Source organism: Macrosteles quadrilineatus, unplaced genomic scaffold (genome assembly GCF_028750875.1).
Source record: "Macrosteles quadrilineatus isolate MER2022 unplaced genomic scaffold, UCM_ALF_1.0 Scaffold_9__3_contigs__length_116548681, whole genome shotgun sequence".
Lineage (NCBI taxonomy): Eukaryota > Metazoa > Arthropoda > Insecta > Hemiptera > Cicadellidae > Macrosteles > Macrosteles quadrilineatus.
The window spans coordinates 91,730,605-91,756,468 of record NW_026542602.1 but is presented as its reverse complement, the minus strand read 5'-3'; the positions used below and the strand labels follow the sequence as shown (position 1 = coordinate 91,756,468).

The following is a 25,864-nucleotide window of genomic DNA, read 5'->3' as shown; positions in this document are numbered from 1 at the left end:
TTAAAACAAATACGACGATAATCAAATATAAATTAACATTTGTATACGACTTGAACATTCGGGTTTCTGTAACATTAAATATGCCCTTTAGTTGTTTTTAGGTGATCCAAGCATTTAGTAAGGAAACCATTTGCTCCAACTATTATTTCAGTTGTGATCTGAATAGAATATTTCGTTTGTACTATTGAATAAAAAGGCCTTGGGAGGGCTTTAATAATTTTCAAAGGTCCAAAGTATCTTTCTTCTCTGCGGTGGAGTCAATTAAATTTGGTAAATAAAAGGCCAATTTTAAATTGTTTCATGATGATACCTTTGACTATAATAATATCTAACACATTGTAATTATTGAGTTTAGCTGCTAATTTTATTTTTATATTAAGAAACCGCACTTTAAACATAAATTTTAAGCCAGTTACATTTAGTATGTCAGGTTGATATTTTTAACTTGTGAAACACTTACAAAGTGTAGGCTGTTAAGCGGAAGGGTTTTCAAGAGTGCTCACATTTTTATTAGCACCGGCGAAAAGTGCCTCTTGGTCCTTTTATTTCGCTGAGTCTTCGCTCATAAAATATGTAAAACTACCAACAAAGTCGCTTGCATGAAAACTGTGACCTTTCGAGTGAACAAAGGTGACCCAGTTTTTATGCTCTTTTAACACGGCTTTTGTGGGCTATTTACATAAAGAAAAATAATCTTAAAATATTTTAAAACTTAATGTAAACGTCAAAATTATTTAGGCTACATTGATAAAAAAAAGACTAGTTCTGTGGAGTTTGCAATAAGCTGTTTGTGTGAAATGTGTTCCGATGAAGTGTTTTGCAGTGTTGTGTACTCGAAAACAACGGGTTGTTTTGAAACAACAGGGTGTGATCAGATGGAAGATAACTCTCAAATTATTCAACCGATTACTTAGGAGTTTTAAGTATTTTTAAATGTTAATCAAACATCAGTGTGGCAGTTTATTGCAAATAATTAAAAAGGATTAATACAGGGATTTTTTTGTTCTTGAGTGCATTTTCATAAGAATGATTAAATCAGGTTTGTGTACAAGTCATAATGGATGTTTATAAGTGCTTTAACGCTTTCATATGAAAATTTTGCCATTCATCCTGATTAAAAGGCTTTTGAAAATTAATACTGTTGTATGATTCATTTTTAGACCTAAATATTATTATTTTGAGGTTACGATTATTCAACGATCGTGTCAATAAATGCAAGAGCAGTTCATTTTTCTCAGCTAAAGTCTATTTAATTTTAAAAGTCAACACTTTTGAAAATGACAATTAAATGTTAAGGAGATCGATAGTTATTTACTAAACATAAGGTTTTTACTAGATAGATACCAACCTAGACTCAGATATAGTTGTGTGTTGGGGTTGTAGGTATCCCAGTGCAGGCCATGGTGATGATCATCTCTTGATCTTGATATATCTGAGCCTCCTTTCCCTCTAACTGCTCTGTTAGGGTCCCTGAACATAAACCAGTTTGAACGGTATGTAAAAATGGTCATTTTTTTAAATAAGATTTCATATGGCGCTACAAACCAGTGCTAAGAATTAAATTATAATGGCCTATTTTAAACAGACAAAAAACATAAAGCATTTAAATATGATAAAAAATATTAGATTTAATTATTTTATTGCTTGAAATACAAAAATATATCATAGATGGCAAATTATTATCACCATTTCCCTAACCCTTGATTTTAAAGGGACAGGGATTTTAAAGACGCTACTTGTAATTAAAGAGAATATTTGCATTTCATCTGTGCTCGATTTTTTTCATTACGATTGTAAAGAACACAGACAGTCATAATGTATCTTACTATATCTACATAAATTGTTTAAGACGTGCTTTGTAAAAAAAATAATTATTAATACTGTTGATTAACCTACAGTTGATTGAATAACTTTCTTGCTTTATAAAATATTTAGAATTACATATTTTTTATGTGGACACTACATACCCTGTCCGTGCAAATCTGGTGGCCAGCGTCAGCAGATGTTCCGAGACGGCTATGTCAGCATGTGTGTGATTGGCTGGGTACAAGGGGTCTCCCCCCACCAACGGGAACCCCAGCAGGTAGGGGATGATCTCACCCCGGAGACTTCCCAGCCTCTGAAAACATCAAGGAATACAAGCAGACGATAAATAGATATAAAAATATCCATATATGCCTGTTCCATGTTATTACTTTAGGAATGTATCATTGGCCATTTCGAAACAAATCTTCTTTAGGCATTTTACTCATCCTAATGGTAAGCAAAAATAACGATTATATATGAAAAAACAGCCAAGCTCAGTTAAAAGCTTTATTTGGATAAAACGAGCTCTAGGTTTATCAGTTTTTGCAAGGATTTTTTTGCAACTTTAAATACTGTATAGTATATGAAAAATATCAATGATTCTTCACAAGAATTACCAATAGTCATCAAAAGTTAAAATGAAATTATTGACATTCTGTTAATTTCTATTGTAGTCGTATTACTTCTAACAGTAAAGTAGGTTAATGGTAAAGCTGCAACATTAAATAAGAGTTGACAGTTGAGGTCAACCTTTGAAATGTAACTACAAACTCTGACAACTTCATTATGTAACTAGTTTTATCGTTGAATGTTCACCTCAAGTTTCTCTGACACTTTAAAGGAAAAGAACTAACTGAATACCAATTCAACCTGTAAATAACATTTTTTGCAATTATTTGTAGTTAAAATATTTATATTAACACACGTGGTTAAGTTACATTTTATAAACAAATATTTTAGCTTACGTATCGTAGAAAATGAAATAATTCTGTTTTCTTCTGACCAAATTTTGTGTAGTTTAAGAAATGAATGTAGACATTTTCTATCACGACTGTAAAACTAGCATCTTACTTCTAGAAGTACTTACCTATTTGCACATTAAATATTTTTAACAATCTAAATAGAATAAAACATACGTTATAAAATATAGTAAAGTTAAAATAAGTATGATATTAAGTTTTATTCGAATGATTTAAATTGTACAAATATATGGTTTATACTTAAACTATTATTTCAGCTTTCTACTCACGTAACAATAATCACGTGCTAATTATTTTCACGACCAAGTCATAGTAATTAGGAACGTGCATGTAAATATGTTGTTATTTTTATTTGAAGAGGGATACAAATGATGACAGATAGACGTACAGTAAAATATATTCTCAATTGCAAACCTGATAACCACAAATAAATGGTGGTTTCACAGCGATAAATCCAACATCTCTTTTGGAAAGAGGTCGTAAATCTTTGTCAACGTTGAGTTGGACACTTTAGAAGATGTAGAGACGAAATGTGTTAACTTTACTTTCACAGTGATCAATTACTGATTTTGTTTCAGTCAGAGCGTATTGACAACTAATTGTAATTTACCTCCACTACGTTGGAGTCATTAGTTACGCACATGTCTAAGTTGACTTAACCGTATTACTTGAATTTCTTGTTAAACGCCAGGTAATGTATAAAAAAACTTTTAAAAGTGGCTTGATTGAGATACAACCTACGCAATCTTGCTGAAGTAAAGATACAAGCCAAGTCTCCTTTGTCTCCTTCGATGTCAATGTAATTAATTCTCCCCTCCCTTTGATCTCAAAATCTCTTACTTTCTTCGTTGACTACAGAAGTAAATACTTCAATAAAACCTTTTGCCTGTTACACTTCAACCTCCTTCAAATTTGGTGGTTTCTGGCTTGAATCAAGCGTGAATGATCACGTATCTAGAGGAGACTTTTAAAGTATCATTTGATGATACCCAAAAAAAGGTTGACGTTAGATAGTAACATCCAGATAGTAACGTACCACAGGAGACACAGTGTGTCCATCACTGAGCGCCTCTAGTAGCGAGTCACGGAGATTGGTAGGATGTATGATGCGTTTATGTAACTAATATAAGCAATGATACCTGTATATAGTCAGTCTCCTTGGTCTGGTAGTTGAAGTGTAGCATGTATGTGGTAGATCCTCTCCTGGAGTGTGTTAAGGCTAGACGTACCACAGGAGACACTGTGTGCCCATCACTGAGCGCCTCTAGTAGAGAGTCACGGAGATTGATAGGATGTATGATGGGCTTGTCCCAGTCCGTGTACTCATTGCGTACCGTAGAGAACAACTCGTTGAGATGATACACGAAGGTGTTTCGGACGAAAGTTCTGAAACGATACTAAAACTTCAAATCCTGTTAGAGTTTTGAAGATAAACCACCTCTCTTCGTGGTTAAGTGTTCTCAACTGTCCGGAAAGGTCTTATTCATCAAGTTGTGCAAAGCAGAAAGTTCGGGTTGGAATTTACATATTGCTTTTGTTGAAATATGCGGGAGGTAAGGGCGCTATTGTTTTATTGATCGGTTGAACTCACAAGTCGGTTTTACCCGAACAAAGGCGAATACCTTTCTCATCAGAGTTGTTAAAACATGTTTTATGAATTGTAGAGCTGTTACTTGACATGGATTTATTGGAAAATATCTCTTTAGGATATTCTTATTTCATTTCTACTTAAAGATTAGATTTTTACAAATTTAAAAGTTAATTAGAGGTGGTTAGTTTAATTTCAAAGTATTTACAATTACTATTTTAACATTCTCTTGATATATTCTTTAACAAGCACACCGACATTAAATCAATTTCCAACGTGGTAGCCACAAATAAATAATTGTTTCACTCACACCAATAAATCCAACATCTCTTTTGGAAAGAGGTCGTTAATCCTTGTCAACGTTGAGTTGGACACTTTAGAAGATGCAGAGACGAAATGTGTTAACTTTACTTTTTCAGTGATCAATCACAGATTTTGTTTCAGTCAGGTAGTATTGACAACTATATTGTAATTTACTATCACGACGTCTGAGAAAATCTTTCCAACTACTGTACCACTAAATGACTTGTCCTGATATAAAAAAGTGTCGTTCCCCTCAACGAAGAATCTAATAAACATTTACACTTTACAACCAAAATAAAAATAAACTATAAATGATACATTTTAAAAATTTTTTATTTGGCTAGTCGCATAGTTAATAAATAGGGTTATAAATTGCGACTAGTCTAACAAACTCCAATTAAACGTTTAGGTAAGTTAGAGGTTGGAAACTTACTTTTGGACCAAGATGTGAACTATATTATTTTGTGTAACCACAGATTAAAAGGAACAATTCATATTTAAGGTAAGAATAAAGTTTTGTAGTAATTACCATGTATGATACACATAGGAGATGGTGTTAGCTAGGGTGATAGTGAAATTTAACTGAAATACAATTGGCAAATAATATACATTGAATATTGATGCTTTAGATGAAAAATCACAATTCTAAACGTTTTATACTAATTACTTAATCCTAGTCCTCTACTAAGTGATAGAGTTATTACACTAATTCATATGGTAATACAATTTTTTTTTATCAAACTTACACGTCACTATATTGAAGTTCTTATCAATTGGTTAAGTGTGTACGATAACAAGACTAAACCTCCGATTCTGTACTTATAATTGGGGTTCAAGTAGGTGTTATAAACTTTTATCAATAAAATATGTGTGTATAAAATATGTTTAACCTTAGACGTGAATTCTCAAGATATTTGTCTACATTTGGACATAGTAGCGTACACCAAAAGGATTGTACAAACGACTATTACATATTGAACTAGCAAGCACTAACTTTATCGAGTACTTTGCGTTTAGATATTCTGGACACGTAATTTAATAAATCTTAAAACTCAAAAAAGCCAACTGGTTTTAACTAAGACACCACTTTTAAATTTAAATCGAATACAACCAAAGTACAGTTGTAGACTTAAAAAAATAATAATTTCCATGCCAATTTCCAATACAGTAACAACCAACCTTAAAATGCGATTCCTCTGATCCTCCTCCACTCCTTCCTGGACCTGGTGATTATTCAACTCTAGATAACTCTCTGTGGAGGCAACGCCAACCATGAGTGGGCGAGATATAAAGGTGTCACCTGCGCGATCCAGAATAGCACGGACGTCTCCCGGAAACCAAGGTCCGAATGTCGATAGAAACCTGGGAGATGGGAGGTCCAAGGAGAGGATCCGGGACAGAGAGGTTCGTCTGAGGCACTCTGTAAGTTCTGGTCCTAGAGGACAGGCTAGCTGGGCGGCGACGTGGGCGGTGGTAATGTCTGGGCGGGCAGCAACCGCCCAGGGACATAGCAGCGATCCGGAGAGAAGTATGGCACGGTGGAACAAACCTGAGGTCATAGAAGTTGAATTGAATCATGTGACAGTGATCAACTCCAATAATTAATTGTTAACCATTACAAATGTTTTATTTTACTCAGCATTACGGAAAGAATGGTATATCTTTGGCTAGTTTCTAAGAAGAATTTTACTAGATGAATCAGTTTTAAATTTATGAGTATACACAGGTTCAAAAGAAAGGCTTGATCTATTTTACTTTTCTCATTGGACCTACTAAGGTAGAAATGATGAATGTTGTTAAAGTGTGTTACATAATATAATTGTGCGTAATAATAAAAAAAAAATAAATGGACATGTAAAAAGTAAGCTCGTTTACAATGAACGTTTTTTTCAAGGAGAAGCTCTAAATGCACCTTAAGGGCAAGAACTAGAATAATATTATTAATAGTTTTTAAATATGTTGAAATAATAATGAATTTGGATGAAGTGATATCTTAAATATTATATTTAAGTTAATACAGAGGCAAATACAAATCAATAAATACATCTAGTGCTTTTTAATTGCCAATTATTAATCAAATCATCCTTTAATTAATTAATATTGATATTCGAGCATTATTATATCGAATATAACTACTAGTACTTGGAAAATTGAATTACTGTAATTGGCAATTACGATACTGTGAACTTAGTATTAATTAATAACTAACACAGAATTTACAAACTAAAATTAACATTTTAGGTGCTTTGGTAAACTAAGTTCTATAATTAATCATAAGATATATTGGATGTTAAATTTATGAGTTTTTAACAATATCTGATATCAAAAAGTTGATAATAATCGTACTGTAAAGAATGGACACCTAATATCTAGGCCAAACCACCAAGTACTTTGGTGTCATGGTGGATAACAAGTTGAGCTGGAGGAATCAGGTCTTCGTAAGACAGAAAAGGCTGCTAGAAGTGCCTTTAAACTTCTAAGCATCTAACCATATTTTGGGGCCCTCCAATCAGCCGAAAAGACAGACTTGATGTTCAGTGCAGTCCTTGAACAGTCGCGCTCACGTTCAATAAAGAAAGGCTTGATCTATTTTACTTTTCTCATTGGACCTACTAAGGTAGAAATGATGAATTGGTTGATGCTTGTACGAGTACTGCGTCAAGCGGCACTCGGTTTCGCTTTAAGCACAGTGCCCGAACCAGGTTTTCTGGTAATTTCTGTTTTTTCCCGGCAAACTCCTGTCAGCAGATACAGGAAAGCTGGATACAAAAGAGTGAAGGACGATTAACTCAGTGATTCATCATGCAGGACCAGCCATGGTTGAAACGGCAGCATGTTGAGGTGAACTACTTACTACCTTGTCAGATCTCGACCTTTTTCATTCGCACCTGCACTCGATGACCAAGCCCGGCTCGTCCAACTGTATTGCACGCGAATTTACGACAATGCATAACACCTGTCTCCACTGCCCATATTGGAATATGTCCCGCCACTCCACCAGGAGGCCACCCAACAACTTTCGGTTGAATCAGTTTGTAAGAGGATGATAGAGGATAAAGACAACTGGGGCTGCTGGTAACACATTAGAGCATCCTTTAAGCAAGAAAAAAAATAACTACTTAGGTTGGATTTCAGTATAGTTCGTGTAAGAAAACGACAGCTAGACTCGGGTGTGCCCTTTAGATGCAGGCAAACTTGGCCTAGATTCGATGAAATGCGACAAGTATATTCAGGCTAGTGTATGAGTAGAGGATGTTTTTAGTGGGGACCCACTCCCATTCTAACCATGACTGGTTATTTTACTTCAAGATAAAAACTGTTTTTTTTAGATTTAGAGGTTTTTGCTTGATCCCGTGGACTTACCGGCTGCAGTGTCCGACAGCAGAAGAGCATTGATAAGCGCTGCGCCTGTGTCGTGGCCCACGAGAGTCACTCTGCCAGGGTCACCTCCAAAGGACGCGATGTTTCGCCTCAGCCAGGAGAGAGCCTCTTCTATATCTCGGAGAGCGAGGCAGCAGCTTCCTTGCAGCTTTAGGAAACCTGTTTTAAAAGATTCTCATTATATATGAAAACCGTGTGGATTTTATCAAAAGCAAAAGTTATACAGAGTATTTCACTAATCTTGTTTATAATAAGGAGGACATTTAACTTATAAAGGAGCACTCCCCCTTTTTTGATGTTATTTAGGGATGGTTTAGGATTATGAAAATTTGACTACCATTTACCAATACGGCAACAAATTTGATATATATTATAGAATACTCTATACTTTAGGGCTGTCTTAGAATGTAAATAATGCGATTAAAAAACATGCTTATTCTTGACATTTTCTCTAAAGCTAATTGCTTAGGATTTACAGCGTGTAAAAATAATTGCTTGTGGTGTACATTCTGCATCCTGTAGATCCTAAACGAATATGTTTAGAGAGAATATGCAAAGAATAAATAGATCTTAAAATCGTATCTAAATTAGAAAAACACCGTAAAATACAAAGTGCCCCGATTTTTAAAGATAGCTAATGTTTCGGAAAATGCTGGTCATTTTTGAAGTTTCTTAATTTTTTTTTAGTTATCACATCACTATTTTTATGTGTATTTGATGATTTTTAGAACTCAATTAGTACTAACTAACGAACAGATACGGTTTTTGAATCGTAAAAGAGTTTTAGTTGACAAGAAGAAAAACAACAGTACAACAACAGTTGACAAACAGTATATGTTTAAAAAAAGTTAATATGGAAACATTGCACAACAAACTATTAATTATTCCTTTTACTGGCCCATCAATATAGGGGTTTACAATTTCTCAAAGTTTATATAACCATTTTTTTTTATATAAATTGAGAAATTGTAAATCCCTATTGTAAAATTTATACTATTGCTTTATTAGTAGGTTTATTTTGCTGTTTCGAGATTTTATATAACTCATTAAATATTAGATAATAAGTTGTCAGGCTAACATTTTAGAATCCTCGATCTTTCACGTCGAATGCTATGCATACATTTTAAAACACGCTGTGTTAAAATGTGATCATAGACATAAAATGTAAACATGTATAAGCACAGAATTTTTTGACTTTCTAAAAAATCTTTATTCGCTGAGAGAGATTCGAAGAGTTTTTTGTTAATCACGTTAACATTTTACCTAAATCATATCGTAAGAGCAATTCTGTTCTTTAGAATATATCCCTAATGTCATTTTAAAATCAGAGAATTTATTTGATCAAATTTTCTTTTGAAATCATAGGAAAATGTCGATAAGTGACTCAAACGAACAAAGAACACATTGCTAGGAATGAATAGTTTCTGCTAAAATTCTAAATTGAGATTTAAAAAGGATTTAGAAGAAAACATTTCCAGGTACAAGAGGAAAGCAAAGTAGAGGGTATTTGAATAATTACCCTTCATTACGTGATTCACTCGGTCTAGAAAGAATTTCAACCTTTCCATACAAACACTCTAAGCAACTCCACCCTTCTTCAAATCAACTTAGCCTTTTTTCTTTCCAGTTATTTTAGACAAATATTTTCCCTTATTTATGGGATGTGGTTTATCACTGCACCTTTTTACATTTATAAGCCAAATGTAGCTTTTTGAAACCCAAATGAAAAGCTGATTTCATGTATGGTAGTTATAATAATCTGGAAATGCAACGATAAAAAAAAGATTAGTGGGAGTTTTTTTGCATGAAAACCAAATCGAACTGCCCTCATCCCAAAGTATTCTGGTTCATATCTTGGTTGGTACATAACACACAAAATGTTAAGAGAGCTAGAATGTTAGGGTATTGAATAAAAGTGTACGAATGTTTTAAATTTTCTTTGATTTCTTTTTAGGCAACTGTTTTATAGTAAGGACTCTCAAAAGAAGTTGAGGCTCTTACAATTAAACCCATTCATTATATTTTTACTGCATTAACAGTAACAGATTAGACAACAAAATAAATATATTCATTGGTCAACTCTTATCTTTAGTAATCATGGTAACTTGGCTTATCTTAAGCCACTAAAATTGAAGCTGAACGTAAGGTTTTACCTAACCAAGATGCTGTAACAGCGAAGTTTATATTCAGTACAAGACAGACCAAACAGTTCAATCCTTTATTGGTTCTTCGCTGTCTTCCTGGTTGTGAAGGGCCGTTTAATATTGGCGGAACTGTTCGGAAATATTCTTATATTATTTGAACTTTGTTTTAAATAATTGGTAATGTGTGTTCAACTGAGGTAGAGAATACTTGGCGACCCTGTTTTAGTCGATAACCAATATTTACCATGCGTCAAATTGACTTAGAAACTATCTGACCGATATAAGTATACCCATTAGCTACGATTGTAAGATTTACATTGTTGAGTAAATCTTGTCTCTTGAATATGTTCACAGGGAAGTTAAATATTAAATTACCTTCAGTGGCAGCCCATTTAAGTTTTGTGTATCTATTCTACAGTCAAAATCCGGAAGGTCACGCTCTATTTGTAATTATTTTGGTACCATTTAAGTGTTAATTCCGATCATGTGCCAAAATAATATTTAACTGTTTATTACAATGATTTTATGCATGCAGTTGATTAATTGATTATCATTTTTTTATTATGACATGAGTAATTGCCATTGGGCAAGGGCAAATTATTCGCCTTTATTTATTTAAGTAACGTTGCGATTTTAATTCTGTTTATTTTGAGTTATAGTGCTTATTTGTCATCTTTTTTAGTTTCATTATTTTAATCTTTTATTGGTGTTTTTACCCTGTATTCTTTTATTCATACGTATTTGTTTTCTCCCATTATTTATGCATTGGTACGTTTAGCAGTATAGTTCTCGATTATTTATACATTACATTATCTTTTCCTGATGGATCTATTTATTCAGCTTACATACAGGATGGGGCAGGGAAGTATCCCTAATTTTAAAGGTAAATTAAAAGACAACCAAAAATGTTAGAACCAAACTTTTTATTGAGATTAAAAGGTTACATCTGGGAGTTTATTTTAATATAACTTTACTTGGTTTTAAACAGCATATCCTGCAAGTGGTGTCCCTAATCTTAAATGCATTGCTGTATTCTGGTTCTGGAGTTCATAATAACTTTGTGAAGCATGTGTTGTTGAAAGAGGCAACATTCAAGGTGAATTGCATCCTTCAAGGCATCTAGGGTCTTCCCTTGAACTACCCTAGGCTTAGCATCACTCCAATAGAGCACATTATGCTTATTTACCCGCTCCAGGAATATGGAAGTGTGCCTCGTCACTAAACCAAACCCGAGCAGCATGAGGTAGTCCCGCAATTAAGATTTCACATGCCTGCATTCGTTGTTGCCAGTCCCGTTGTGTGAGTTCATGAGCAACTACCCTCTTGTATAGATGGAGGTGTAGGTCCTCATGGAGAATACGAGGCACAGTATGATTAGACAACGCCAGCGCAGATGCATGCTTACAAGCAGAACTTTGAGGAGACTGCAAAATCAATCTTCTGACAAGGTCAATGTTTTCAGGACTCCGGACGGTTTTTTGAGCTCCAAATATCCTTCGCAATACACCACCACATACACGAAAGTAATTCACCCACACCAAATTGTAACAGCTTTGTGACAGGCCACCCGATAACCCGACAGCCAATCGTAGTTGCACAGCAACAATAGACTGATTTTTGAAAAAAAAATACATCTCGAGTGCAAAAGCACATTGCTCACTCGAACAAGCCATATCTACTACTGATAGTGATATCTTTAGAAATTCCCAAAACAAAAGCTTAATTTGAGCCTAACCCCATTCCTCCAGCACACCCCCACTACTCACAGTGCCATCTTAAAAGTAGGGATATTTCCCTGCCCCACCCTGTATTTCCACACACATATTTACCAACCGAGCAGCCCGAGTCTGTAGTTGACCGTTACAGCGATCACGTGACCCAAGCTGGACCACACACTGACGTCATAAACATGGCCGCCTCCCCACTCGTAGCTCTCTCCATGTATGTACACCATGATGGCGTAAGGGGCGTCTTCGCCACGGCTGCCTGGAATCAGAAGGCTAAGATGATTCGTTGACACTTATTGTTGGAAAGCCGTATATTAGGTTACAATCACTAATGATATTACCTTCAACCTAACGTATAAGGTTGTGTTTTATTTAAATTTGAAAAAGTTTAATACATTACTTAGGTGAGGCATATGTAATGAGTTGATATGATAAAGTAGAAATCATAGCATTTCAACAGAATCGCTTTATAGTCACAACTTAGTAACATGCTTGTGAATAGTTGAGCCAAAAGCGTACCACATTCAATTCTGCATGTTAGAGGACTCAAACTTCTTAGTCCATTGAGCAAGAAATTAAATAATTATATACCACAAAATGATACATTTTAAAAATTTTGGAAATTTGGAATTGGCACTAGTGACCCCTTTAAACTCACTGACGCCTAGATACCATTCATTGTAGTTTGGTAACAAGACATGATGATGGAATTATATTCTCTCAAAAAACTTTGGTTTGTGGCATAAAGACTTTGGATGAAATAAAATTCATTATCATGGTTAAATATTTGATTAACAGTTCTGGAAGCTTAAGCACGTAAATAAATTATTAAATTATTCAGGATGACCTAGATTTTACTCTTTGTGCTTTAAATACAAATATTTTAATCTTTCCTAGAAAAGGTAGGACTACACAGTTTCACTCCTATTGTTTGACATGTCCTGAAAAGTCAGAGCAAATATTGAATTAAAGTTTTACTACGTTTTAAGAAGCATGGCCTGATGCCGTATTTAAGTAACAAGTGACTAAATAGTGATCCTTAAAGTCATTGTACATAAAAGTAGTTTATGTTGGAATTTTGATATGTTAAGACTGCAAACCACATGGGGTTATTTTACTATACGAGGCAATGTATTTGATGTTCTTAAGTTCAATACTTACGTCCAGAAGAAACGGTATTTGTGTTTACTGAGCTATATGATTATTATACACTCCTAGCATACAATAAAGTAATGCGGGAATATAATTATTCCTTGTTTTTTTGTGATATTGTTTGGTTATATACGTTGATACTTAATACTTTATAATGAAATAGCGACCATATGAAAGTAGGTATTTTAGGCCAAGAATTAATGGGGACGAGTGTAGGATGAGTGGCACGATCTTGTAGTCTTATTAGTGACTAAGGCCGACAGTCTAGTTTCACTGTTTCTAGAGCTATAAATGTTTCTCGCAAATTAATAGGTGTCAAAATAATAAAAATATCTTATATTAGTTTCGATAAGACTTTGACAATACATTTTCTAGTTAACGATAAACAATATTAATTTTGTAATAGTTACTTACAAACAATCGCAAAGCCTGGTTGAATATGTAACCTGGTTTAATATTCATTACCATATGTCACGTGTGTATTCACTTGGCTATGTGCGTTGCATACTAATATAAATCTAATTATCATTCAATTCCACTGTTTCAAAATCTATTCATGATATAATTTGTGATGAAAATTGGAACACAACTAACATACGAATGGAAGGTTTAAAGAAGTCTCCATCCCAAAACAATTTATCTAGACGTATAACAACTTATATACTTGTTAACTTGTAGACTAACGATCCAATAGTTAATGGTTTAAGTCAAGTGTGCTCAAACCAAAGTTAATAAAACATCCAATATGTAGTTATTTAAGGTGTGTTTTTTATTAACTTCTACAAGTTTAACTTACTTTTTTCCTTTTTTAACAAGTTGCCGACCTCTTTTAACCTTGCATTTTCCAGTCCAAATAGGCTATAGGACCTGTGCGTGGAACTTATCCAAAGCAAGGGGTGAGCCGGTGCAGTAAAAGGGTGAACTGTATTGATAAAAAGTAGGGCAGTGACCATGAACCCACTATATCTATGCCTTGAACACCGATGCCTTGAGCCCAAGTCCCTGACACTACCGACTGAGCCACCTACTCACTAAATGGAGTGTTAAACAAAGCCACTTTCATTTTTAGCATTATAAACAATAAAAAAAATTAAGTTGAAGACCGTATTCTATTTTTTATCTTAGCTTTAATTGTTCTGATTAAATTAGAACCGACCTTATCACATACAAATGGAGCAGTTAAAGCAGTCTATTATTTATACAACACTTAATTCAAAGACGACCTCAACACAGTTCAAAGACATAGCAATATGCTAGAATAATTACAGCCAGTCCTACAAAATTTGTTTCAATTTGAATACACTTTTATGGTCAGTTTATTTACCGCTGGCTGGGACGTAGATATTGAGAGTAAGACAGTCCTCGCTCTGGTCTGCCAGGGTCTCCTGTAGTCTGCTCAGCAGCAGAAAGCGGTCCTTGGGCATGAGCTGCAGCGCTGCCGTGGCGTTGAGGCCGCGCAGTGGCGGGGGTTGTGGACAGAAGGGAGCAGGGGTGTCCGCTAGCCGAGTGCCGCTCCAGGCCAGTGGTGGACGTGGTGGCCTCAGACGACGCTCCCCTACAGGTGGCGCGGCGTACGGAACTCCCAGGAAGTACTCCACTGGCTCCACGGGTAGTTCGCGGATGATCTAAACAAAATGTTGGCAGTAGAAGATATATTTTTGAAAATATTACATTCAAATTGTTAAAATAAAAAAGGAGTGCTTTTGAATATTGTCTTCACTAAATGTATTTAAAAAGGTTTGCTAAAAGAGACACTATAAAACATATTGTCATTATTTTTTTTACATGCCCTACTAAAACAAATATTTACTTAGATAATTTTTATGAGTATTCAATCCAATGATTTAGATTAATACTTAAATTACCACGAATAAACTAGTCACGAACCAAATTGTGATTAAAATAGAGGAGGAAATTGTTTTTTTTTTTTTTATAAAAGAATTCAGTATATGGTAGGCTACATTACTCAAAAAAATTTATAAATCGCAAGACGAATGAATGAGGTCAACCCACCCCTCTTATCTGACCGCTCTCCGTCTCGACAATCCTGGAGCTGTACCGGGGGCCAGGATAGACGCCAGGGATGAAGAGGAGCACCCCCAGCAAACATCGCCACATCCTCAGCAGGCCGAGCCATAGCGCCCCGCGGGCAAGCAATGCATCCCTTCACTCACCCATCATCACCTCCTTTCACATCGTCACTATACTGGTGTCTAGCACTGTACCTCACGCTGGACACTCATAGAAGTGATCTGGAAATTACAGCACAGCTTAACGGATGTACCTCATTGGACATCGTCAGTATACTTGTGTCTAGGACTGTAGCTCACGCTTGACACCCATAGTGGTGATCTGAACACTACAACACAGCTTAACTTATGTACCTCATTTACACTATAGTAGTAGAGTATAACTACATTCACACAATATTGTCTATAAATTTATGATTTTTTTATACAAAACTCTGGTCACTTGATTATCCTTATTCGTCTATAATATGTGACGTCTGAATACGGAAAATTTGAGAGAAAATCAATCAATTAATTTTTTTTTACATGGTTGTCATAATTTAGGACTAATGGATTACAATAAACATGTTTAAATCTTCAAGGATTTATAAAATGCTCCCATTTACGACTACATACCAAAATAAATATACTTGTGAAATGGTTATTTATGTGACTAATTTTATTAACACTAAAACACACTATTTGAACAGACTCAAAAATATATTTCTTCCAGCTTGTACATGTAATATTTTTTTGAAGTGTTCTTTTAAAGAAAACGCAATTTTGTTGCTATTAAAGTTTCATTATCACGCCAATAAAATAAGATCAAACGTCTCTGCCATGGAATGAATCCATTAAATTTTCCAGGTTATTGCGGAGCTTAGTCTTTGACAAAATATATTGTAGTGACATTTTTTATGATTCCATTTCCATGACATTATTGAATAACGTTTTTGTGGGTGATTCAAATGTGTAAATATGATCGTTTGATTGAACTAATCCACATTAGTTTGAGAGTACTTTAAAATAAAAAAATAACACCTTTAACTACAGAAAAGTTTAGATATTCAAATCCAAATGCAGTTATTATAAAATTTATTTGTTAAAATAAAATATGTTCATTGGTTACTACTTTTTTTAATGATTGCCACTTCATAGGTAGGGGTATGAATATCAATATTTGCAAGGTGCAAATGTTTACAAGAACACAGTATAGAAATAAAATGCGCTTTTTAAGTGCGGTTAAAATAGTTTCATATTGATTCGTTTTAAGTAAATCAAAAAAATTAGCCTATTTGTACAGTTTTTGTTTTGTAGTTTTATTAAACTGATTATCAGTTTTATATACGTATGTAAAACTAAGGACAATTTCGATATCATGATTTCATTGCCCACTAATAGGATTAGGAGTTCGGTTATTACGACCTTTCTAGAAGTGTTATATTTTACCATCAACCATGAAATCCAGTTTCTATCAGTCTATGTACATTAAGTCTATACAGTAAGAACATTTGTAAACAAAGCGTGCATAAGGATTTGGTTCAGTATTCAACCTCCATCCACAACTTGATTTCAAACTAAACTGATACAAACTAAGCCCTATAAAGTGTTTACCGAATAAACGTATTTAAAACAAAAATTACTTTTTTCATGCATCCTGATTGGTCATTTGTGTTCTAATAGATCATTAGAACTTCAATAATACTGAAGGAATGTTATAGGTTCTACAGTTGAGTTGTGAAGTAGAATTTTCAACGTGAAAATCGAAAGCACTATTCAGGTTGGATCCAGAAGTCATTGATCATTTGGGCTGTAATTGGATGGGTAGCAGTCTGATAAGGGTTCTCATTTTCAAATAAAAAAGTACAGTGTCCTTTCAAAAAGATAAGTTTTACCACTCTACGTCCCTACGCTACTAACTAGAACTTCTCTAAAATCCTATTAAAACCCCCTCTTTTACACAGTAATGTTTCAGTGGTTAAGAAGAAATAAATAATTTTGAAAGTAATATTTAATGTAGTTGAGGTCATCATAACCATTTACTGTGAATATATTCTTACAAAAATTATGTTATCTTATTGACGGATAATTGTATACTCAATATTAATATGATCTTTTACTATAAAACATACACAGACATTATTTATGTAAGAATATATTCGCATTTTATTTCCATACCACAACTATTTTAACTCTCAAATAATATTTACATACAGGACTATAGTAATTAAATGTTTACTAATCAACAATACTGACAAAAAAGTCAACTATACACATGGATAATATTTTAATTCATAGTTAGAAGTAGTTATATTTAATATTAAAAGTTTATTAGTACTGTGCAGTCAATGATAAGTAATTATTATAAAGTAAATATTTATTTAAACGCACTCATTAAGAAACAGTATATTTAACTTTCATTTACGTGGAAAATTTAAATTTTTTAGCAGGAATCAGTATCTACAAAAAATGATTTTTTTAAGTAGTATTTCAATTGTTAGTATTTAACCAATATACCTTATGCACTCCACATAAAGATCTCAATATCGTATATTGCACGGGGGATTATTACAACGTTAGATATAACGTATTACCACACGTCAGACTTTGTCATGTGTCTACGTCATGTGGGAATTGTGACGTCACTAATGGTTCAAACTAACAGACGTTGACTGAACCAGGGTGAGTTTCAGTGTCTCTGGGTCCGCAAAGTTTCATGTTCTCTGTACAGTATTTGCATTATTATCTGTCCAATATTGAGCTTATGAATCATTTATTTGAGATACTGTGTGATATTGTTATATCTGAGTCAATATATTAGTCATTAACTCACACAATGGCCAGTTTCCTTGTGTCTCTACCCTACCTTTTTTGGGGGGGCGAGCTGGTCTAGCGGTTAGAGCGCGGGACTTCGGTGCCTAAGGTCCCGGGTTCAAATCCCGCCAAATCACCAATGGATTTTATCTAAGTGATAATGCCGCAACCCCTAGGTTTAGCCTGAAGTAATGTAAAAAACAATCCTGGACTCGTGCCTAGCGTCCTAGGACAAAAACCTTACCTTTTCTGAACAGTTGAATCCTAGAAGTCTGGTATGTTATCCTGAGCACCCAGTTTCACATTTTCGTGTTCAATCTCCTTTCCATAGTGTTTACTGAGGCCTTTTTTACATCCTTAGTAATTGAAATCTTTAGATGGGAGGAAAATTACTTTAAACTTTGATTGGTGATGTAATCAAAGCTAATATACAGTAACAGACATTAACCTTCACCAAGACGAGTCAACGACACAGTGTCTTTGTACACATCAACGAGTCTAATTGTGTTTAAGTTGTCAGCACGCTATGTTGGGATGTTTCTAAGTAATTGCTCCGGGGTTTTCCTCATACATTAAAAACTAACTTATAATTCAATTGTTAGCTAATATTACCTGTTCATCCAAATGGATATCTATAAACCTATCTCAAGTGTACACACCTATGTACGAGTGGTACATTGACTAACAATAATAATATATATTTGTTTATATCACGTGAGAGAAAATCCTCTTTCGTTTACCGCTGATTACCTCAAAAACATCGAATGAATATCTTGTTAATCGGCTTTGCATTTTCTGCATCACCAAGTATTTGCATTTGCTTAAGTAATTTATGGATTTGAAATTCAAATAATAAACGCTTATTTTCAATGTAACATTTACTTAAAAAAAGTTACAAATCAATTAAATGCACTATTTGTGCTCTGTTACTAGTATTTACTGTAACACTTTTGCCTTTTGTCGTACAGGAAAGTGCACAATCATCGTCTGTTTTAGTGCTGCTTGTTTGGATTTGTGGTTGAATGTCTATACTCCGTTTATCTATGGTTGAATAAGAACTGATGATTAGTGCAAGCTACTTGATACCCTCAAATGGATCATTTTTATCGTTAAAACAGTATTTCATTTGGTCTTGGATGGATTTTGGTTGGGAAATAGAATCAAAGTTTGTTGAATAGGCTTTTAGTATTTTTTTACTTTTTTTGTTGCTATTTATTACACTTTTTGTTTAGTAAAAACACATAACAGTTAAATACATTTCAGAAAAATAAAATATTACTAATGAAGCATAAAAATACATATATTGTTTATTATTTAACACATAAAGGATCTTACAATGGTCACGATTATCTCATAGTAAATTTTAAGTTTTAGTCAGATGTTTCGTTTATTCCACTAATCCTAGTTTAGTTTAACTTATACTGATCATTAAAATGTAGTAACATAAGAAGATTTACCATTGAATTTAAATAACTTTTTTATCAGCATCGTACGTGTTATTAAATTACATGAAAGCACATGTAATACGTCAAACAACACAGTACAAGTGTATTCTTTGTGCTTTCGGACAATTTAATTTGTAATCGAAGTAAACAAACATGAAATCAACAACACTTAAACAACTTTACTAATTAATTTTCTTTAGGAGCGATTTAACTACCACTCCAATTAATTGTTTAGTTATTTTAATAAATTGTTTAATTTATTATTGTTTTGTTTGTTTATTAATTGTGTTTGTTAATTTGTTTGTTATTAATTGTTTAACATGACCAATTGTTATAGTTAAGGCTTTAAATGAGTTTATTACAACTTTTCAATTTCACAACACCTAAAACTACATGTTTTGAACAACTTTATGTATACTTAATAACAATTAGTTTGTTTTAAAAAAGTAAACTTCACTCGTGATTTAATATATTTATTGGTTTCTTACGGTCTAGAGTTTTTAACACAAAATATCTTGTGTTTATATTACTCTTATTTTGTTATTTGATTTTAATGTGTTAGCCTACATGGCACATGATTTATGTTGCTAAAATAGCGTTGAATGTTGTTATAATTGGAACGTAATTTTTCTCCCTTCAAAATTAAAAGTACTTAGTTATATAATATTTCTGTCATATTAATGTAAAGGTAGCATATGTATTTGTCTTTAATTAAACCCAGATAAAATTGATTTGTAACATCGATACAGTTATTGGGTAAAAATATAATGTTGTCAGCAAAGTATTAGTACAGACACTCCAACACCGTGGCCCACCTAAGAAAAATTGCCAATTGCTCTTATGTGATTATTTTATAAATTGTGTGTTTTGATATCTAGCAAACTGCATTTAGGGTTGCAAAAACACTAGTAATGAGAATAAATTATTTATATTTGTGATACAGCTTACAAAAATAAAATGCATATTATAATTCTTTACCTTGTGTAGGTAGCGATTGCTATTTAAACTTGGGACTACGTCCTTGTTTTAAAAAGCTGGAAGAATACGGAAGTTTTTCCTTATTATACGGCGAGTATTCTGAGTAAAACTGGGGAACTTTGTGTTCTACGTGACTTTTCAGTTTCTGGTTAAAACTACTTCAAAGAAGAAAACTTTGCTCACTAAAGTTTGAGTTGGAACTCGACTTCAGACTTAGACTTGTCTGTTGACCAATATCAATGTAACTTATACTTTTGGTCTTAGTCCTCATTTGAAACTTTGACAAGTAGTTTTCGCCATAGTTTAGATGGTATTCGTCCATCGGAAATATTTGAGCAAAACCTAAAATAGTCGCTTTTTTATTATAGTTTTAAAAATCACATTTTAATATTGATAACATATTAGACGCAAAGTTTTACATTTGCTTACGATAGATTTCTTATCAGATATTCATCTAATAAAGCTTTCCCCATATATAGCTTTCAATTAAATATTATTTAAAGCCGATTAGCTCATTTATAATTATTAATTCACGTAGGAATAATTTAATAATAATTGATTAAGTCAGTTATGAGTACACTTAAAAAATTGCACTGTAAACAACTGACTAAAAAATAAAATAGTTATCTATAAAAATATAAGCTGAATATTACGGTAAAATATATTCGTAATTCTTATAAGAAAAACTAATATATTTTACCGTAATATTCATATACAAAATAAAAAGTTCCCCAGCTTTTACCCAGAATACTCGCAGGTATAATCGGGAAAAACTTCCGTGTTCTTCCAGCTTTTAAAAACAAAGTAGTACCACGTTTAAGTAGCAATAGCTACACAAGGTAAAAAATGTAGCCTAATATGAGTTTTAGTTTTGTAAACTGTGTGTTATACATACAAGCTGTATCTCAGGTATAAATAATTTATTCTCATTAATAGTGTTATAGCTACCTTAAAATGGAGTTTCCTGAATATAAAAATACACAATTAATAAAATAATCACATAAGAGCAATTAATTGACTATATACTTCCTTAGGATGTCAAGGTTTTTAGAGCTTAGATCATGTTGTTGCAGTGTCTGTACTAATACTTTGTTGACAACATTATATGTTTACCCAATATTCTGTGTGGATGTTACAAACCAATTGTATCTGGGTTTAATTTAAGACAAATAAATATACTACATTTACATGAATAAGACGGAAATATCTTGTAACTAAATACCATTTATATATAACACACTCGTGCTTTTAATTTTAAAGGAAGAATAAATTATGTTCCAATTATAACAACAGTGAACGCTATTTTAGCAATATAAATCATGTAACACGTTAAAAGCAAATAATAACAAAATAACAGTAATTTAAAGACAAGATATTTTTGTGTCAGAAACTCTAGACCGTTAGAAACCAATATATATATATATTAAATCACAAGTGAAGTTTACTCCAGGAATTGGTGACAATTAATAGCGGCGTGAAAAGATGGGACGTGTAAAGGGAGAATTTAAGTGAATCATTGAAACGTGTATGAATAAAAGTGGACTCTTCCTAACTGATATTTTTTTCTACAAGTAAAGGGTATCTGATAAACCAAGGCCAACTATGTTTGTTAAAAAGTATATTTATAAATATTAAAAGTTTACAAACATTTTAATGTAAAAAAGTTATAATTGGCAAAAAACCAATAAAGTAATGTTTTTTGAAAACGTCTTGTGTTTTCAGTTACCCTTTAATATGAAATTACCTGGCCAATTGAAATTTAAAACGATAGTGATATTAAAACGGATTATATCCGATCGGAAAGTTAATTGATAACATGTTTTTAACAAGTTGATTTAGAATGTTAGGAATTGTAACGAAGTAATGTAATTAATTTTTGATGTGAAATCTTGTAAAAACTTGTTTGGTACAGTTAAAATATTCTAAGGTCTGACTTTGGATGAAAATAAAATTATTTACATCCTGTTCTTTACATGTGATTGAACTTAATTATACCCTTGGATGTGATAGGTCTCATTAAAACCTTACATGATATATAAAAACATAATACTGTATATACAAAGTCATTAGGGTTAAGATTTTGTATTTCCCCCTTAAACGTTTTGACTCGTTTATGAATTTTACTTGATTTTGATGGTAAACAAGCTAAACACTGCAAATATACTAATGGCATTTAAAAAGAATCTTTCTCACAAACTTCGCATTATCTAAAGGTAATGCTAGCAGACAAACATGCATCTTGTTTACCAAAAGAAAGTGAATTAATATAATATCCTTGAACTAATGGGATTAATTGGAAATCGTTTATCTCATTCCAATAATGTAATTGTGATACAATCCTATTGACCACAGTTAATAGTCCTTATTGACCAAAAACGAACTGCCACCATGAAAATCAAAGTCCCAACCAACAGTACCATCTATTCTGTTACTTTGAATTTTAATAAAATAATTATTTGAGTTCTACAGGTGTATGCATTGTAGATAATAAGTGGAAAATATTATGAAAAAGGTCAGCTTACTTCAATTAACACAATTTGTGTTTATCGTTTATATAACTAGTAGCATTATTCTCAATAATAAATATTTACTCAATTAAAACAATTAATTAATTTTCCTTATTTTATCGTACACAACTTTTTCCAATGAAGCCTTTGTGCAGCTTGGTGTTAAAATGTTATTTTTACAAAATTCTTATAAGATATTGGGGACCAATCTTATCGTTACGTACATACTTGTTAGTTATACAGATGGATAATGTAAAAAGGATTTTTCAATGTACATTACTTATATAGTACCTAGTAACTTATATTTATATATAACGTTTATAAAATAAAAAATTAGATTCAAATTGAATTTAGTTAGACACGGCAGGATTTTTTTATATTTTTTTATTTGAAGTCTTATGACTAATTAACTGATTACAAGATAAATAAATGACACGATTTTATGGTTTAAAAGGATTTTGGCTATGTAGGCAAAACACATCTCTTTGAAATGAGACCAACACGATTATTTTATCCTCTGACATTATTTTTGTATATTGTGGTTTGATATTGTTTACTCCTAACATCAATTTTTAAGTTGTTTCCCAAATGTCTTTGTCAGTAGACGCTTTTTAATGGTTAAAGTGGTCAGAATTGGCTAATGACATCTAAACTACAAATAGAAAATAGGTTTAGTAATATTCGTAATTTTATACTCGAATAGTTAACAATAATTATCAAGTTTACCAGAATCAATTAAATGCAATTATTGTCGTTATGCAATGTAATACTTTAGGTACCAAAACCTATGATTCATTAAAAGGTTGAATACACAAACAATTACTACTATTTTATAAAAATAAATAAATAACTTGGTACTAAGGAAAAAAACTGGGAAATCATAAACGAACAAATTGTTATTTATTACAGACTACACAGGTAAAGATCAGAGCTCAGAATGTTTCAACTGCAAATAATGATGCCTCAAAGGCTTTCAGGTACAAAGAGGAACGAACCAACTTTTGACAAGTCGATGTAACTTTATGACTGCGAATGTAAATTAAATGTTTCTGACCATCCTTTTCCCTCTTTTACTCAGTCTTGCAACGCTAAAGCTTTGTTTTTCCATGTAACTGTATGAAAATTGAACTTGTATTATGTAGGTATTTTGTCCAAAAATCGATAGCGTATTCCTCAAGAAACGAATACATAGTATACTCGGTATTTGTTTTACATAAAAGTTATGGTAATACGAATTTACTTACAGTTTTTGTCTCAAATAACAGGTATATTAGTGTTAATTCATTTTACATGTCATAATAAGCTTTAATGAACATCTCATTATAAGGACAACAACGAATGTATGTTTGATTCGTACATTGACCGATTTGGACGACAAAGCTTTTCAAGATATATAATATTGATAGATTTAAATGAAGTATGGACAATGATTTATTATCAACACTCTACAGATTTTGTTAATAAGTTGCATTTAATGTTTAAGCTTAAATAATCCGAAGCTATGTAAGTTCGAAAAAATACCTAATACAAAGAGGTTATTTTTATTGTTTTAAATAAAAGAATCCCAGCTGTGGTTTATATTCTAAAGTAAACTATAAATTTAAAATAATAAGATTCGATTATGACTAATCAATAAAACAAATAGTTTGTTGTAGAAATAATTTTGTTAGAGTACCAAACATTTTACTTGGCAAAGAGGAGTGAGTGAGATGGCATTTAATACTCTGCTATGAGGCTCTAAATTTATCGAAATATCTACACTAATTTACAGGAAACACTTGCACTGTTTAAAACAACACAGAATACAAGCAACTATAAAATTTCAATTGTTATCACCTTAAAGACAATCAATTACATGATTTTTTTACAACACCATACTTCTAATGAAACTTCAACCAACTAAATTTCCTCAACGATTACCGAAAATTGTTTGAATATTTTACCAGGGTGTGTGACATGAACTACTTGTTTTTTTACCTCAAATTATTATATCCTCTGTATCCACCGTATGCTATGAAGCCTACAACGCGCACAGTGACGTCGTATGTTGCTATGTAGCCGAGCACACCCTAAGCGATGCTGCACGTCCAACAACCACTACTGAACTGACTAGGCGCGCAGACCGACCATACATGCGCCTGCGCTTTAACAATCAATATTATAATTACCATCAGAAGTGATAAGAATTTAAACTAGCATCAAACTGGCACATTTGCACAAACTTTAATCCAAACGCATGGTGTGAATTCGCACAGACTTATAAATGCGATTACGAGTAGTGAGAAATGAAAACTGAATTGATGTATCATTTACATTTTTAAATGTATTTGGTTATGTGTTATGATTATTTTAAAAGTAAACGTTCAATTGTGGTTACTCATACCCCAAAAAGCCTAATAAATGTTTGAACCCTATGTTCCTCTATGAAGCAAGTTGGGCATACATATCCTTTATTTTCTCTCAATATAAAACAATATATACTATTCACGAAAATAATTTTCTGACTCCAAGCTACATGACAAAAAAACACCAAGTATATTTTCCCCAGACTAAAATGTTCAAAAAGTAATGTATGGTTTATATGTTTCTAAAGACGTTTTATAAATACACTATAGTCTGATTATACGAAATAATTGAGTATATGTTACTGTGTAAGTTTTTACCGTGTATATTGGTATTCACAGCTATTTCTTCAGTTGGTGGTTTAGTCAAGTCTTTAAAACAGATGCCCCTATATTTTTATCACTAATTATAATTTTTATCAACTAGTGTATGATAATTACTTGCGTTGAATACTTTTTGATCATCCTTGTATAAGCATGAAGTCTGATTTTTGTTTTTATTCACAAAAACACAATTTTGCTATTCTCTATGTATTTTTGATGATTTAAACGAGAAAAAACAAAGGACACTATTTTTTTGCTAAAAATGCGCAGCCTACATACTCATTGAGTCCCCATTCACAGCAAAAACGTCCTTCCTTTTTCTATTTTTCACCATAAACTTAATAGATACTCATCTTAAAATGGA

At 32.6% G+C, this 25,864-nt stretch overlaps 1 protein-coding gene across 1 annotated transcript in view; it reads right to left on the bottom strand.

Moving 5' to 3' along the window:
- LOC129002766 (neuroligin-1-like) overlaps nucleotides 1–24,923 on the bottom strand; it is a 35,684-nt gene extending 10,761 nt beyond the window's left edge. The window contains exons 1-9 of the mRNA XM_054430805.1: nucleotides 24,812–24,923; nucleotides 15,095–15,333; nucleotides 14,406–14,706; nucleotides 12,036–12,188; nucleotides 8,041–8,217; nucleotides 5,857–6,226; nucleotides 3,926–4,172; nucleotides 1,968–2,119; nucleotides 1,349–1,470 (exon numbers count right to left, since the gene is read on the bottom strand). Of these exons, the coding sequence (XP_054286780.1) occupies nucleotides 1,349–1,470; nucleotides 1,968–2,119; nucleotides 3,926–4,172; nucleotides 5,857–6,226; nucleotides 8,041–8,217; nucleotides 12,036–12,188; nucleotides 14,406–14,706; nucleotides 15,095–15,199 (1,627 nt within the window). The 5' untranslated portion in view covers nucleotides 15,200–15,333; nucleotides 24,812–24,923. The remainder of the gene's footprint in view (nucleotides 1–1,348; nucleotides 1,471–1,967; nucleotides 2,120–3,925; nucleotides 4,173–5,856; nucleotides 6,227–8,040; nucleotides 8,218–12,035; nucleotides 12,189–14,405; nucleotides 14,707–15,094; nucleotides 15,334–24,811) is intronic.
- Between the last annotated feature and the right edge of the window lie 941 nt (nucleotides 24,924–25,864).